This window comes from Thalassophryne amazonica, chromosome 18 (genome assembly GCF_902500255.1).
Source record: "Thalassophryne amazonica chromosome 18, fThaAma1.1, whole genome shotgun sequence".
Classification (NCBI taxonomy): Eukaryota; Metazoa; Chordata; class Actinopteri; order Batrachoidiformes; family Batrachoididae; genus Thalassophryne; species Thalassophryne amazonica.
The window spans coordinates 66821955-66838472 of NC_047120.1; the positions used below are offsets into that span (position 1 = coordinate 66821955).

Consider the following 16518-nt stretch of genomic DNA (forward strand, 5'->3'; position numbering starts at 1 on the left):
TGATTGGCTGAGAAGTAAAAAAAAAAAAAAAAAAAAAAAAAAAAGCTCACGAGAGGGTTAGGTGGTTTTGGTACGGCGAACAAGGAGGGTCAGTTAGCGTTGGGGTTTGGTTGGCTAGTTGCTGCGGCGGAACAACGACGATGTCGGATCCGGAGTCGGTGAGGTGCTCCAGTGCCAGGAACCGCGGGGGCGTTCAGAGAGTGGAAGGAAAACTGCGAGCCAGTGTTGAAAAGGGGGATTACTATGAAGCGCACCAGATGTACAGGACTTTATTTTTTAGGTAAGCTGTGATTCTGTGTCGGCTGGTGCGTTTGCTTTCAGGGCCTGTCTGTTCTAGATCGTTATGCTTATCAACCTTGCTGTTAAGACTTTTTGCTTTGTGATTGGTGGAATTGCTGCAAGGACTCGCCCCTTGACGTTTGTCGCGCTGTTTGTTTGGATATCTCCATCTGTCAGTCATCTGGACCGCTAACTGTGGCTCTGTCTTCTAGCTAATGATAGCCGAGTTAGCTGTACTGCTAATGGAACAGAGTCTGACATGTCGTTTTTTTTTTCTGTCAATCGTGAAGCTGTTTCAGGTGTAAAGTAGCCGAACCGTAAATTATTTCATGCAGGAGGAAGGTCCTGGGTTTAAGGACGTGTTAGTGGATTGCTAACACTGCTTGCGTAACACAGTTTGCCACCATTGGGCTTCCGTAGTTGGTTAAACTAGAGGACTGAAGCAGCACAGCAGCTTTACTTTGTTTCCACAGTGTTTTGGAAATATATGTCTCCCGAGGCGTCAGCGCAGTTCCACCGGCGCGGCTTTACCGAGGTCCGAGGCGCCAGCGCGGAGTTATCTGACCATGGGTCCGAAGAAGGCACTGACGGCGGAGGAGGGAGACGATATCAAGAAGTCCCTGGACCTTTTGTCTGAGGAAATCTCTGTTGTTAAAATGCAGCAGAAATCCATTATGGAGCTGGTGGAAGAAGTGAAGGCTCTCCGGATCCAGAACGCCGAGAAAGACCGGCGTCTGGTGCACCTGGAGAACCGTGTTGCGGAGTTGGAACAGTACACAAGGATGAACGACGTTATTATTACAGGAATTCATATTAAACCTCGATCCTACGCACGGGCGGTGTCAGAAGACAGCGGAGGGGAGGCCAGTGAGCAGGAGGCCAGCTCAGTGGAACAACAGGTGGCTGACTTCCTGCAATCTAAAGGTATTCAAATGGACTGTAATAACATTGAAGCGTGCCACCCCCTGCCCAGGAGAGAGGATGGAGACAAGCGAGCAGTTATAATGAGGTTCGTCAACAGAAAACATAAAATGGCATTGTTAAAACAGGGACAGAAACTTAAAGGAATAAACGTATTCATCAATGAACATCTGACCAAAAGAAACGCAGTCATCGCCAGGAAAGCTCGTTTCTTAAAAAAGCAGGGAAAAATTCAACAGACATGGACATCCAACTGCAAAACATTTATCAAATTGAATGGAACACCAGAACAAGCGAAGGATATGGTAATCAGGAACATCGAGGATCTGGACAAATACGACCAATAAGGTATGAGGACACAAACACATCACAACACCATGACACAGACCAGAGGAACCTATTCATCTACTACATCATCTACATCTGGAGACAAGAAGGATATAACTCAAAGGATTGCTGATCATGGAAAAGTAGAACTGAGAACATTTAAATACACAGACCACAATGTACTGGACTTGGAGCACAATATAGACCCGGACAATAGTTTCTTCTCAAATATCAATGACAGTTGTTGCTATTATACAGATGAACAGTTTAATCGGATCATTAAATGGATAACAAATTATCAATAATCCATTTCAACAGCAGAAGTCTATATGCAAACTTTAACAACATTAAAGAATATTTAAGTAAATTTAAAAAAATATTTAACATAATTGCTATATCAGAAACATGGATCAATGAAGATAAAGGAATGGCTTTTGAACTGGATGGATATGAATTTAATTGTGTAAACAGAATAAGAGTGGAGGAGGAGTGGCTGTGTATGTGGATAAGAACATGGATTATAAAATAGTAGACAATATGACAACTGTGATTGATAACTTATTAGAATGTATAACTATTGAAATATGTGAAGAAAAAAGCAAAAATGTATTAGTCAGCTGTATATATAGAGCACCAGGATCTAGTATTGAAACATTCACTGACTGTACGGGAAAAATGTTCTCAAAAACTAATCAAAAAACTGTGTTCATTTGTGGTGACTTAAATATTGATCTGCTCAATCCAAATAAGCATAAAATAACAGATGAATTTATCAGTATAATGTACAGTATGAGTTTATATCCAAAAATCACCAGGCCAAGCAGAATTACATCCCATAGTGCCACCTTAATTGATAATATATTCAGCAATGATATTGAGAATAACACTGTGAGTGGATTATTAATCAATGACATTAGTGGTCATCTACCAGTTTTCATCATTTATAATAGAAACCATCGGCGGAATCAGCCAGAGGAGAAAATAAAATACAGGCGAGTGCGGACAGAGGAAAACATGAACACACTAAAGAAGGATTTACAGGAGCAAAACTGGGAAAAGGCATACAGTGAAAGTGATGTTGATAGTGCATATGAAACTTTTTTACAAATATTTACATCATTATATGATAAAAACTGTCCAATTAAACAAGACTACAGAAAACAAAAAATCCAAGCTCGACCATGGATGACGAAAGGGATACGAAATGCATGTAATAAGAAAAATACACTGTATAGAGAATTCATAAAACTAAAAACTAAAGAGGCAGAAAATAGATATAAGAAATACAAAAATAGATTAACTAATATTATACGGGTATGTAGGAAGGAATATTATAGTAACATATTATATAATAACAAAAACAATATTAAAGGAATATGGGATATATTAAATAGCATTATCAAAAATGGTAATAAAAAACAGAGTTACCCTCAGTATTTCATTGATAATAATGTCAAGAAGGAAAATAAGGATGAGGTAGTCAACGGTTTTAATAATTTTTTTGTAAATATTGGACCAAGCTTGGCAGAAAAAATTCCCAATTCCCAACCTGAGGATTGGGATAATAATCTCATAGAAAGAAATCCCTGTTCAATGTTCCTCACAGCAGTGGATGGAAAAGAAATTATAGACATTGTGAATAATTGTAAATATAAAACATCTACCGATTTAAATGAAATTGATATGGTGGTGGTAAAACAGGTCATTGAATGGATTGTAGAACCATTAACATACATCTGTAACTTATCATTTCAAACCGGTAAATTTCCCAATCAAATGAAAGTAGCTAAGGTTGTGCCGCTGTATAAGACTGGGGATAGACACCACTTCACAAATTATAGACCTGTTTCTTTGCTTCCACAATTTTCCAAATTATTAGAAAAGTTATTCAATAATAGATTAGACAAATTCATAAATAAACATAATTTACTTACTGATAGTCAATATGGATTCAGAGCACATAGTTCAACATCACTTGCATTAATAGAATCAGTTGAGGAGATTACAAACGCCATAGACCACAAATTACATTCAGTTGGAATATTTATAGACCTTAAAAAGGCTTTTGATACAATCAATCATGACATATTAATCAGTAAACTTGAACAGTATGGGATTAGGGGGTTGGTGTTGCACTGGGTGAGAAGCTACTTAAGTAATAGAAAACAGTTTGTGAAGTTGGGGGAATATACATCATCATGCTTGGACAATGCTTGTGGCGTCCCACAGGGGTCAGTATTGGGTCCAAAACTGTTTCTAATTTATATAAATGATATTGTCAATGTTTCCAAAATATTCAAATTAGTATTATTTGCAGATGATACAAGCATTTTTTGTTCAGGAGGGGATTTGCAGGAGTTACTGAGGAGGATCTGTATAGAAATGGGAAAATTGAAAATATGGTTTGACAGAAACAAATTATCATTAAACTTAAGTAAAACAAAATACATGTTATTTGGCTATTGTAATACAGACATACAGGTTCAGTTACAAGTCGAGGGGGTAGATATTGAAAGGGTACATGAAAATAAGTTTCTGGGGGTGATAATGGATGATAAGATAAACTGGAAGACTCATATAAAACATATACAAAGTAAACTGTCAAGAAGCATTTCAGTTCTAAACAAAGCGAAACATATTCTGGACCACAACTTACTCCGCATTCCTAACTGCTCACTGGTTTTACCATATTTACAGTACTGTGCAGAGGTATGGGGTAATACTTATAAAGGTACAACACAATCACTATCAGTAATGCAGAAAAGAGCTATAAGAATTATTCATAATACTGGCTATAGAGATCATACAAATCCACTATTTTTACAATCCAAATTCTTAAAATTCACAGACTTGGTTCATTTTCAAACAGTACAAATCGTGTATAAAGCAAACAATTTACTTCCAGCAAATATTAAAAATATGTTTTTTAACAGATCAGGGGATTGCAGTCTGAGGGGGAAATTTAATTTAAAGCATCAGTGGGCACGAACAACATTAAAAGGTTTCTGTATTTCTGTCTGTGGGGTGAGGATGTGGAACAGATTGGGAGTGGGGCTCAAGCAATGTCCAAGCATGAACCAGTTCAAACAGCGGTACAAAAATATGTTTTTTTCTAGGTATAGGGAGGAGGAAGGGTAATGAGGGTTAGGGTGTTTTTGTTTTTTGCTTCGGCTTGTAAATATATAGTATTTTGTATGTAAGTAGGTATGTGTAGGTGTATATTTATGTTTGTGTATATATATGTGTATATATATGTGTATATGTATGTATATATGTGTGTATGTATGTTGAGATATATATATATATATATATATATATATGTGTATATGGGTCAAAGGGTATTACTTGTTGTGGGGAAGAAGGGGTAGAGATAAATAAGCTGATGCTTCACCCTACCCCTTTTCAGACATGTTGGGTACACAGTAGGAACTTTTTTGTTGTTGTCTTTACTGATCTATCTTGTAATTGTTGTTGTATCAAATGTTCGAAATAAACAGTTTTCATTCATTCATTCTTTCCGCTTGTTAGTTAGCTGCACACGGGCTGTTGCTGAACGCTGTTCATGAACTATATTCTCCTTCATTAGAGCATTACCAGTTTGTACCTGTACGGTAAGAATAACAGTGTTATCTTCGGAGTACGTTGTATTATATATAATGATTTTGACAGCAGAGTGCACTCAGAGCGCATACCTTTGCCAAAGCTGCCTTCTTCTTTATTGATGTAGTGAACCACAACCAGGTGGGACATTATCGCCACCTACTGTTACATTGTCTTGTTATTTGAGATGGCAAACAACATTCGTTTTAAGGATTTTTAATCCTTCTCGTTGCTGACCTGTGATCCCAGTCTTTGGCCCTGATCGGTGCCCTTTGGACCTGATGACCGAGTTTTGATCCTAATCACTCAGTTTGATCCACATCGCTCATCTTAAAACTTTACCAAAGAGGTTATGTTTTTTTTTATGTCATTGTTTTTCTGTCTGTTTTGCTTTGATCTTCAGGGGTGGATGCAATCGCTGGTCTTTCCTTCTTATTGCAGAACTTTGATCCTGATTACCCTGAGCTTGTTATCAGGATCAAAGATTAGGCTGATCAAAGGAATTTTTAATTGACTCTGAGGTACTTGTTACTAGCGCTGCACGGTATAGCCGGTTTAACCGTGACACAGTATAATTTGGGCCGACGGTAGAGATTTGGACTCCATCGACTAATTGCGATAGTGCCCATGGAGTTTTTCGATCCAGGAAAACTCCTCTGTGAAGCGTGTGCGTTTGTGAGTGAACCAGTTTGCTGTGGCAGAGAGGGGTGTTCTGAGCTGAGGTGACTCTCACTACTGTTCATGTAAGTTTGTGAGACGCCTGTTCTGTCGCTGATATTTGCAAAGCCGTTGTTTATTTATTTCAGCGGACACACTGGGGGGAAGGCGGTGGCTCCGTCACGACCTGAATCAAACATTTGAGAAAGCGCCACATTTAATAACACAAGGATTTTTTAAACTGAAGCAAAAAGACAAAATCAGCCAGGATGAGACAATTTACACAGACTGACTTCCAATATGAGTAAATTTAGTATGTTTATTAATTCTTTTTGGTGGTTTCATGTTGTTTTGTAAATGAAGAAAAGCGCCAGCGACCATCCTGAAAGCACTTCATGTATTCAGAGTGTGTGTGCCATCGAGTGTTCAAGAGATGAAACTCCAGCCTCTGACCAAACAGTAAATAAATTGAATTCTTTCACCAAAACATGTGCATCTTAGATGTACCTCTGGCAAATTGTACCTGTAGTTTTGAGATCTGCACAATAAATTTTTTCAGAATTGCATTATATTTGTTTTTGTTTATTTATTTTGCTCAATTTACCGTTACTAAGGGACCCACTCAGAAACACATTATGAGCCAGTATTTATAAGAATCAGGCAGGTTTTTTAAAAAGAAAAAAAAAAAAAAATTTTGGAACAAATCTGAAGGGGTCCTGAATCACCCTCTCATAGCAACCTGCCTGATACAACCCCTGGCAAAAATTATGGAATCACCGGCCTCGGAGGATGTTCATTCAGTTGTTTAATTTTGTAGAAAAAAAGCAGATCACAGACATGACACAAAACTAAAGTCATTTCAAATGGCAACTTTCTGGCTTTAAGAAACACTATAAGAAATCAGGAAAAATAATTGTGGCAGTCAGTGACGGTTACTTTTTTAGACCAAGCACAGGGAAAAAAATATGGAATCACTCAATTCTGAGGAAAAAATTATGGAATCATGAAAAACAAAAGAACGTTCCAACACATCACTAGTATTTTGTTGCACCACCTCTGGCTTTTATAACAGCTTGCAGTCTCTGAGGCATGGACTTAATGAGTGACAAACAGTACTCTTCATCAATCTGGCTCCAACTTTCTCTGATTGCTGTTGCCAGATCAGCTTTGCAGGTTGGAGCCTTGTCATGGACCATTTTCTTCAACTTCCACCAAAGATTTTCAATTGGATTAAGATCCGGACTATTTACAGGCCATGACATTGACCCTATGTGTCTTTTTGCAAGGAATGTTTTCACAGTTTTTGCTCTATGGCAAGATGCATTATCATCTTGAAAAATGATTTCATCATCCCCAAACATCCTTTCAATTGATGGGATAAGAAAAGTGTCCAAAATATCAACGTAAACTTGTGCATTTATTGATGATGTAATGACAGCCATCTCCCCAGTGCCTTTACCTGACATGCAGCCCCATATCATCAATGACTGTGGAAATTTACATGTTCTCTTCAGGCAGTCATCTTTATAAATCTCATTGGAACGGCACCAAACAAATGTTCCGGCATCATCACCTTGCCCAATGTAGATTCGAGATTCATCACTGAATATGACTTTCATCCACAGTCCACGATTGCTTTTCCTTAGCCCATTGTAACCTTGTTTTTTTCTGTTTAGGTGTTACTGATGGCTTTCATTTAGCTTTTCTGTATATAAATCCCATTTCCTTTAGGCGGTTTCTTACAGTTCGGTCACAGACGTTGACTCCAGTTTCCTCCCATTCGTTCCTCATTTGTTTTGTTGTGCATTTTTGATTTTTGAGACATTGCTTTAAGTTTTCTGTCTTGACGCTTTGATGTCTTCCTTGGTCTACCAGTATGTTTGCCTTTAACAACATTCCCATGTTGTTTGTATTTGGTCCAGAGTTTAGACACAGCTGACTGTGAACAACCAACATCTTTTGCAACATTGCGTGATGATTTACCCTCTTTTAAGAGTTTGATAATCCTCTCCTTTGTTTCAATTGACATCTCTCGTGTTGGAGCCATGATTCATGTCAGTCCACTTGGTGCAACAGCTCTCCAAGGTGTGATCACTCCTTTTTAGATGCAGACTAACAAGCAGCTCTGATTTGATGCATTTGATGCAGGTGTTAGTTTTGGGGGTGAAAATTTACAGGGTGATTCCATAATTTATTCTTCAGAATTGAGTGAGTCCACATTTGTTTCCCTCTGCTTGGTCTAAAAAAGTAACTGTTACTGACTGCCACAATTATTTTTCCTGATTTTTTAGTGTTTCTTAAAGCCAGAAAGTTGCCATTTGAAATGACTTTAGTTTTGTGTCATGTAAGTAAGTAAATTTTATTTATATAGCACCTTTCACAGACAAGAGCCACAAGGTGCTTCACAACATAAAAGCAGAGTACACCACACAAAACATCAGACAATGGCCGAGACATAAAAACATAAAACAAACATAGGATAACAGAGCAGCCTAAAAGCTAAGCAAACGCTTGAGTAAAAAAGAAGGTCTTAAGTTGGCTTTTAAAAGTATTGACAGAGTCCAGTGAGCGCAGAGAGAGCGGGAGACCATTCCAAAACCTGGGAGCAACAGCCTGGAAGGATCGCTCTCCTCTGGTTGCAAAATGGGTGCGAGGAACCATCGACAGATTTTGGTCCACAGACCTCAAAGCCCTGGCAGGGGCATAAGGCTGGATAAGGTCACAGATATAGGGAGGCGCCTGGCCCTGTAGAGCTCTAAAAGTTAAAACCAAAATTTTAAAATTCATCCTGAAGGACACTGGTAGCCAATGAAGCTCCTTTAAAATTGGGGAAATATGAGTCCTTCTGTTAGCTTGTGTCAGAATTCTTGCTGCAGAGTTCTGTAGCAACTGCAGTCGACGCAACTCCTTCTTGTTTAGACATGAAAACAAACTGTTACAATAGTCTAAACGTGTTGACACAAAAGCATGAATAATAAGCTCTAAATCATTTCGAGACACCATTTTCCTGAGCTTAGATATGTTTCTTAATTGAAAGAAGCAATTCCTCGTCAGCTGTTTACAATGCTGTACCAACGACATGTCTTTGTCAAAAATGACACCCAAGTTTCGAAGACATGATTTAGCAGACTGGCCCAGGTCTCCCAAGTACTGCTGAATACCTGGAATATGGGCATCAGGGGCAATAACCAATGTCTCTGTTTTGTCTGCGTTAAGCTGAAGAAAGTTATTCGTTAGCCATTGTTTAATTTCCGCCAAACAATGGAGGAGGGAATCAATCCTCTTAATCTCAGATGGCTTAAAGGAGCAGTAAAGCTGGATGTCATCCGCAAATAACTGGTAAGAGACATCAGTAAATCTTTGAATGATCCTACCTAAAGGGATCAAGTACAATAAAAACAAAATGGGGCCCAATACAGAACCCTGAGGGACTCCACATAATAGGTCCGCAGACTCTGACCTTATCTGGTTAGCAAAAATGCTAAAGCTGCGCCCAGACAGATATGAAAAAAAACACAGAAGAACTGACCCCGACAGTCCGACATGATCCCTCAGTCTATTCAGCAGGACCTGGTGGTCAACAGTATCAAAGGCAGAGGACAAATCCAAAAGAACCAACACGGTGGATTTCCCAGCATCAGCAGACATCATAATGTCTGTGATCTGCTTTTTTTCTACAAAATTAAACAACTGAATGAACATCCTCCGAGGCCGGTGATTCCATAATTATTGCCAGGGGTTATATGAACTGGCTCTTATGATTTTTACACTTAGGTTTAGAGTGCGATATATACCGTTACCCTGAAGGATTCAATTTATACCGTGATATGAATTTTAGGTCATACCAGACAGCCCTAGTTCACTAACTAATTACTAAGTAATAAACAGTTAAATAACCACTGCCCCTTTTTTATAATGTCACTGATTTAACTACCTCCCCCCCATTCTGTTGTCATTGCTGTTTGTGTTTTGTAAGCAGAACATCTCAACAACATATGATGTGGTGAAGTGGACCTTAGCCCAATGAAGACCTGATTAAATTTTGGTGTGGATCCAGATCAAGCGGTATTTCTACCCTTCGATCATTAATCAAAGACAAGTAACTTAAATATGAGTGACTTTGAGAATGAACTCAATACAGGTAACGCAGAAGTAACTAAGGTACTTAAAGTAACAAGTAGAGCTCTCCGGTATATACTGAACTGATCCAAACATTGGTCTGTTTCCTAAGGCCTGTTGAAGGGGGGAAAAAAAAAACACAAGTTGCACCTTTTTGTTGTATTATCAGCTCATTAATTAGGGTTTTTATGCATTGGTGAAGTATACTTATTACTGACATTTATCTTGTATTATTAAAGTTTATTTTATTTGGTGTTTTGATTCCTGTTAGTCATATAAGTAGTTGTTAATATTATTATTATTATTATTATGAATAACAAACATTATTTTTTGATAGGCCTATATGTTGCACCTGAGTATAAGGCAGAGGGCCTCCCAAACTACTTAAAAAAAAAAAAACAAACAAAAAAAAAAACCTGTGACTTATAGTCGGGAAAATACTGTGGCATTGGCACCATTTAGGCTACTTTCTCCTGCTGTAATAAACCAGTATTAATGAAGTATAAAGTGTGTGTGTGCCCAGTTATGGACTCTCACGTGTGTTAGATACAGATGTGGCTCCTTATGAGGCGGATTGAGTTGTATATGAATTCTTATACGACAAACTGCTGAGGCTACACACACGAAACACAGTCTGTAAGTTCATGTCAATGATGTTATATTAATTGTTATTCTCACAAGCATATTTTAATAATATAAAGCAATAATTGAACACAAATCAGTCTTGAATGAATGTTTTTAAGTGGGTCCCTGAAAGAATATGAGTAAGAAGGCTTTGGTGGAAGTTGGTATTTGTTTTTGCATATTATCATCTTGCGTGTCAGTCTTGTATCTCTGTGGATATTCAGATGACATATCGGTTTATAAGGCCATAATGTTTTCTTCCTACAGATATATGTCACAGGCAAAACACGCTGAAGCTCGGGAGCTGATGCATAATGGAGCTCTCCTCTTCTTCAGCTACAACCAGGTATGTGCTGCTTCAGAAACGATGATTTATACAACTTTGATCTCAAATTGATGGATGATTTGGGTTGTAGGTAATAATTATTTTCTTTATAGAGGAATCTTGATTTATTTATGAATATTTGCCAGTTTTGACACGTGTACTGAGCTTAAAGCTGGTTAAAAATGGCTTATTGGTTTCAAAAGTATTTTAAAATGTTTGGCTTTTACAGAATGATATAAAACCAGTTAGTGAATAAATTAAACATTTTGAAACCAGTTTGTTATTACAGGAGTATCTTAGACTTAATTTTTTACAAATCAGTCATAAGTCAGGATCTGGTTAAACCCTGCAAAAGAGGTATAAAACCATTAAAGTGGATTTACTGCTCCACCAGTTGATGTCAAAACAGCCAAATAGAGAAGCTATAATGTGTCAATGTCTAGCACCCCCTGGCCCAAAACCAGTTTAAACCAAATGGTAACATAACACTTAAACGTTTCTATATTGATCGAGAAACTAGAATTTTGTTTAAAAAAAATGTGGGTTCTTTATTTTTCTATGTTTCTTGCACCAGCTACTAGATAGTGATTTCACTGCTGTCTCCCGTAATGGGACACTGGTAGAGATAAAGTTATAATACAAAAAATCATAAGACATGAAACAAATGCTGACTATGTGACTTTCAGCAAATATGAACTAATGGACATAACAAAAAAGTCTTATTTGGTGAAGTGGCTCTTTAATGCTTGTTTGTATTTATTCCCAACAATGTACAAGAGGTACCTCATTACTAATATTACAGTAACTATAAATACATCATTGCTAACACTTTACAATAACACCCATTACTGCATTAATTCACGCAGTGCAGCAGTAATTAGCAATAAGCATTAACTAATTGTTTAGTTTTGTAATCACATATTAATGGCATGTTCAGTGGCTTTATGAATTATTAAACAATACCTTTTGTTACCTTGAACAGCTAATGATTAGTTAATGCTTATTACCACAGTAATTAATATGCCCATTATTGTAAAGTCTTATATTAAATAAGGATTGATTTGCTGCCATTAAGTGGAGCCTAACAGTACCAGCCATTTGGTTAGTGATCAGCTGATTAACCCTCTTACATTAGTATCCAAGATGTTAGTCTGAAATAATTTTTTTTTTTCCCCTCTTTGTGAGTTTGTATATAAAAGTACACGTTTGGTTATTTTCATTTTGCAGCAGAACAGTGCAGCAGATCTGTCCATGCTGGTGCTGGAAGTGTTGGAGAAATCTGAGACAAAAGTTGAGGACGACATATTAGGTGAGCATCAGACGGCTCGTCTGGAAGATGAACTCGCGCATCGTGTTTACACGGAGATGTTTACAGTGTGTTGTCTCGCAATATGTTAAACACACCTTGTGTACATTGTAGAACAAGAAAAGGCTTCAGCAGGACTGAAGAGAAAAAAATATTATTTTTTTTTTCTTCAGATTTTGAGTTTTGTTTGTGTTGCTTTGTGGTTGTTTGTGTGTGAAGTAGAGAACCTCGCTAAACTGTTCAGCCTGATGGACCCAAACTCTCCAGAGAGAGTCGCGTTCGTGTCCAGAGCCTTGAAGTGGTCCACAGGAGGGTCGAGCAAGTTGGGTCACCCAAAACTACACCAGCTGCTGGCTGTCACCTTATGGAAAGGTAACTGACGGGAGTCATGAGCCGCGGTGGTTTTACACACTGGCCGAGTGGGCAGTAACGTTTTACTTATACGCCACAAAACTTCCAGCCTTTCCGGTTTCTGTGGCCGCACCATAAAAAACGCATTTCAGTTTGGGATGTTGCGGCTGCAGCCGGCTGGCGTGTTTCGTTTCAGCCTCTGCCACTAATATACCGCTATGTTTGTCTGTGCAGAGCAAAATTACAGTGAGTCTCGTTACCACTTCTTGCATTCGTCGGACGGGGAGGGCTGCGCCCAGATGCTGGTGGAGTATTCGGCGTCACGAGGCTTCCGCAGCGAGGTCGACATGTTTGTGGCGCAGGCCGTCCTACAGTAAGCAGCACCAACACTATCAAACATCATCATTCGTGCTCTGAGGCGGAAAGTTCAACCTGAAATGAAGCGACGTGTGTGTGATCTGTAAATACTCTCACTGTGGTATCGATACACCGCCTTCAGCTCTGTCAGCAGTTTGTTCAAAGCGCCTTTGATGTCTCTGGATCACTTTGATTCTTTTTTTTTTTTTTTTTTTTTTTGCCCCCTCTGTTCTATTTCTGTCCTTCCCTCCAGGTTCCTCTGCTTAAAGAACAAAAACAGCGCTTCCGTGGTGTTCAGCACTTACACAGAGAAACACCCGTCCATAGAGAAGGGTCCACCGTTCGTCCAGCCGCTCCTAAACTTTATCTGGTTTCTGCTGCTGGCAGTGGATGGGTGAGGGGGCAGGGGAATGCAAAATTCTGAAACAATTTTTTTCCTTAATTGCAAAAATTCAACTATAAAAGATAAATAATTTTAACCACATCGCTGCTTCCTGACCAGCAGTTAAGAGATTGTTGTTGTCTTCACATCTCTTTCAGGGGTAAATTAACAGTTTTCACAGTGTTGTGTGAGCAGTATCAACCTTCTCTTAAGAGGGACCCCATGTATAATGAGGTGAGTCGGATTCCTTCAATATTAACGTGCACAATCACCCTGAAAGCCGATTTACTGACTTTATTGTTAACCCTCTGGGGTCCAAGGGCATTTTTTGGACAGTTCACTTGCCTGGCATAAATGATTTATTATTGCTGTTAACAGCTCTCCCTGCATCCCACAATCAAGTTTTATGTCTCTTTTTTTCAGGACAACCTGTGCTTTCAGAATATATATGTTTTTGTTGTGTTTTATAAGTGTAATAAAGGTTTACAATCAAAAATAGGCAAGGAAAAAATAAAGCGAAAAATAATTTTCCACACACATTTATTCAAAACACAGCAAACTATAATAAACAACTGTTTTGACACTTTATAAAGGTAATTTGAGGTCTTGTGTGAAAGACTGAACAACAAAAAGGTTCAAACAATAAACACAAATGTACATTTTGAACAATATATACAAAATGGTCTATGCGTTTTGCTGTCCATTGATATGGTAAACAGTGCTTTACACAGAGAAAGCAAGAGTTATCCAGTAACATTCACATGCAAACTAGTGGAGCAATCCTGATAGTTACACACTCTTTGAGCACGTGAGATTGTCATCAGAGGCTCTCCGTCTGCTCCTGCTTTCACTGATCGCTGTGCGTAAATGGCACAGGGCTCACTGAGTATGTACTAATAGTATGTACTCATTGGAGCACCCAGGGGGCTATTCAAATGGGACAACTAGTAACACATCACTCCTGAAAACGATCTTTGGCTTTTCACGTGAGGGAAATCTGCCCTACGATTGGATTTTGGAAAACCATGTGACGGTGAAGCAATTCCGATTGGACACTCACATTGTGCACGTCATCACACAGCTTCTATGAGAAGTACAAAGATGGCCGATAGCTGGCTCGAAAGTCCGCGGAGTTAACTTTTCAGAAAAAAAAAAAATTAAGTTTCTATCTCATATCATTCAAAAGTTATTTATAATTTAGTAAAGCTTGGTCTTAGCCGTCGTTTGTCGGCCCCAGAGGGTTAAACCGATATGACATGAAATATCCATTAAAGCACACGTGACCTGAGGGGTGCTCAGGCAGTAATCCTGTGGCGAGTGCAAGTTTATGTTTGGATTAAAAAGACTGGAATGTGACGTTGCACTGGGGAGTCTGTTACTAAAAGTAGCGGCGAAGAACTAGCTAAGCTAGCAGAAAGAGACACTGTAGTGACAAGGCTAATTAGTACAACACTATACATTAAGTGTTTTTTCATAACTGGTTTGTTTTTATACTGCAGTAAAGCAGAATGTTTGAAAAATAAATAGTCTTGTTGTTGGTGTTGTTGGTGAAATGATAGTGAAGTTTCCTTCTTTGTCACCACCCTGCACTACCTATAAGGAAAGGAATGTAATGCCAAAGGGCAGTTTTTATTTATTTTATTTTAGGTGAGTTGGCGACTCAGATTCATATATTATTTTCAGCTCTTTCTGTTCTTGTCTCTTTTCTCGGTTTGCTTTGTGGCTCCTCCTCAGTATCTCGATAGAATAGGACAGCTTTTCTTCGGTGTTCCACCCAAACAGTCGCCATCGTACGGCGGATTGCTAGGTGAGTGGACGGCTGTTTTCAGATGAATCAACACATCGTATTATGAAAAAACACAAAGATTCAAACTGGCACATTGCTATTATGAGCTGATTTATCCTTTTGAAAAATGAACTTTACGTCACAGATTCATCTTTTTTTTATTGAACACAGGAAAAGGCCAAATGTTTTCTACTTGTACCTTCTCAAATATGTAGTTTTTTTTTCTCTCTTGTCACTGCAAAGTGAATAATTTGGGTTTGAGAGCTTATTTAAGAAATACTGTATTTTTCAGAATATGTCGCACCTTTTTTTTTCTGTATTATCAGCTCATTAATTTGGGATTTGTGTGCTTTTATTCCTGTGAAAGTTACTATTATTATGAATAAAAAACTTTTCGGTATATAAGCCACATATGATTATAAATCGCAGAGACTCCCCAAACTAGTTAAAAAAAAAAAAAAAAGTTGTTACTTTTACTGCAGAAAATACAGTAACCTTTTAACTTTGTGCAAATTAATCTTATCTTTTCTTTTCTTCTTATTTTTCCTCCATTTGACAAAGCAATTTAGGACTACAAGTAATTATTTCTTCCATCAGTTAGTCTGGGTTTTTTTAGACTAAAAATACAAGAAAATATGAATAATGGCATCAGGATTTGCTGAAGAAATTGTTTTTTCAAAATGTTCTAAAAGTCTTCACATTTTTGTTATTTTTGCTTATGTGATATTAAAATAATCCACTTTAATATTTTATTTATCAAATAATTTTAGCAATGAGTCATAAAAATCCAGGGATTAATGTTAGTGTATTCCTAAATAAAGTTATATAAAAAAAAGTTCAAAAAATTAACGTTAAAAATCTATGAAAATGTGTTTGTGGTTTATACACAATTTAAGCAGCCAAATCCAGCAGAGGTGTGTGTGTGTGTGTGTATGCGCGCCTTCTGATGGGTTGCCGTGTTTTTCCGTGCAGGAAACCTGCTGAACAGCCTGATGGGGTCGGGCGAGGACAATGACAGCACTGAGGAAGCCCACGAGGACAGCAGTCCCATAGAACTGGACTGATCCTGGTTCAGCGGAGAATAGACCCACACAAATGGAGGAAAACCGCACCGCTTCACCGCCACAGCAGGCTCGGATTCCCGGTGCAGGTCCACATTTTCAGAGGCGTGTTGTTTTCACACCCACCCCCACTCCCCCCCCACCCCCCCAAAAAAAAATCCATCCCCAACTCACAGCAACCCTCTCAGCGCTGCCTGGACTGACTGCAGAGATCGGCAGTTTTAATTATTTGCGTCAGCTGGGGGCGCTCTGTTTATGACTTTTCAACACAACACCATCAACATCATTGTCTCTCTGAATGTTTCTGGTCTCGTCATTGTAAGAGGGTTAATCACACTTGTTTACCATGACTGTCCAAATATCTTTGACAGGCAGCCACAGGGGGGTGCTGTCACCATGTGACTCTTGGAATTTTTTTTTCAA

General features: G+C 38.4%; 1 protein-coding gene across 2 annotated transcripts; it reads left to right on the forward strand.

The window, feature by feature from the left end:
* The first annotated feature begins 72 nt into the window (after positions 1 to 72).
* On the forward strand, positions 73 to 16241 carry get4 (guided entry of tail-anchored proteins factor 4). Of its 2 annotated transcripts, none has more exons than XM_034193338.1 (9): positions 73 to 280; positions 10795 to 10873; positions 12080 to 12161; positions 12378 to 12530; positions 12744 to 12882; positions 13120 to 13260; positions 13407 to 13482; positions 14983 to 15055; positions 16007 to 16241. In XM_034193338.1, the coding sequence occupies exons 1-9, from the start codon at positions 141 to 143 to the stop codon at positions 16096 to 16098; spliced, it is 975 nt and encodes a 324-aa protein (XP_034049229.1). In that variant the 5' UTR covers positions 73 to 140; the 3' UTR covers positions 16099 to 16241. The 2 variants fall into 2 exon arrangements, with proteins under 2 accessions (XP_034049229.1, XP_034049230.1); XM_034193339.1 differs by having other exon boundaries at positions 12381 to 12530.
* The last annotated feature ends 277 nt before the right edge of the window (positions 16242 to 16518 follow it).

Excerpts from the sequence above, each read along its gene's own strand:
- get4 (XM_034193338.1), top strand. The coding sequence starts at position 141 with ATGTCGGATCCGGAGTCGGTGAGGTGCTCCAGTGCCAGGAACCGCGGG. Across the intron at positions 281-10,794 it reads TACAGGACTTTATTTTTTAG|ATATATGTCACAGGCAAAAC; the intron begins GTAAGCTGTGAT and ends TTCTTCCTACAG. Across the intron at positions 15,056-16,006 it reads ATCGTACGGCGGATTGCTAG|GAAACCTGCTGAACAGCCTG; the intron begins GTGAGTGGACGG and ends TTTTCCGTGCAG.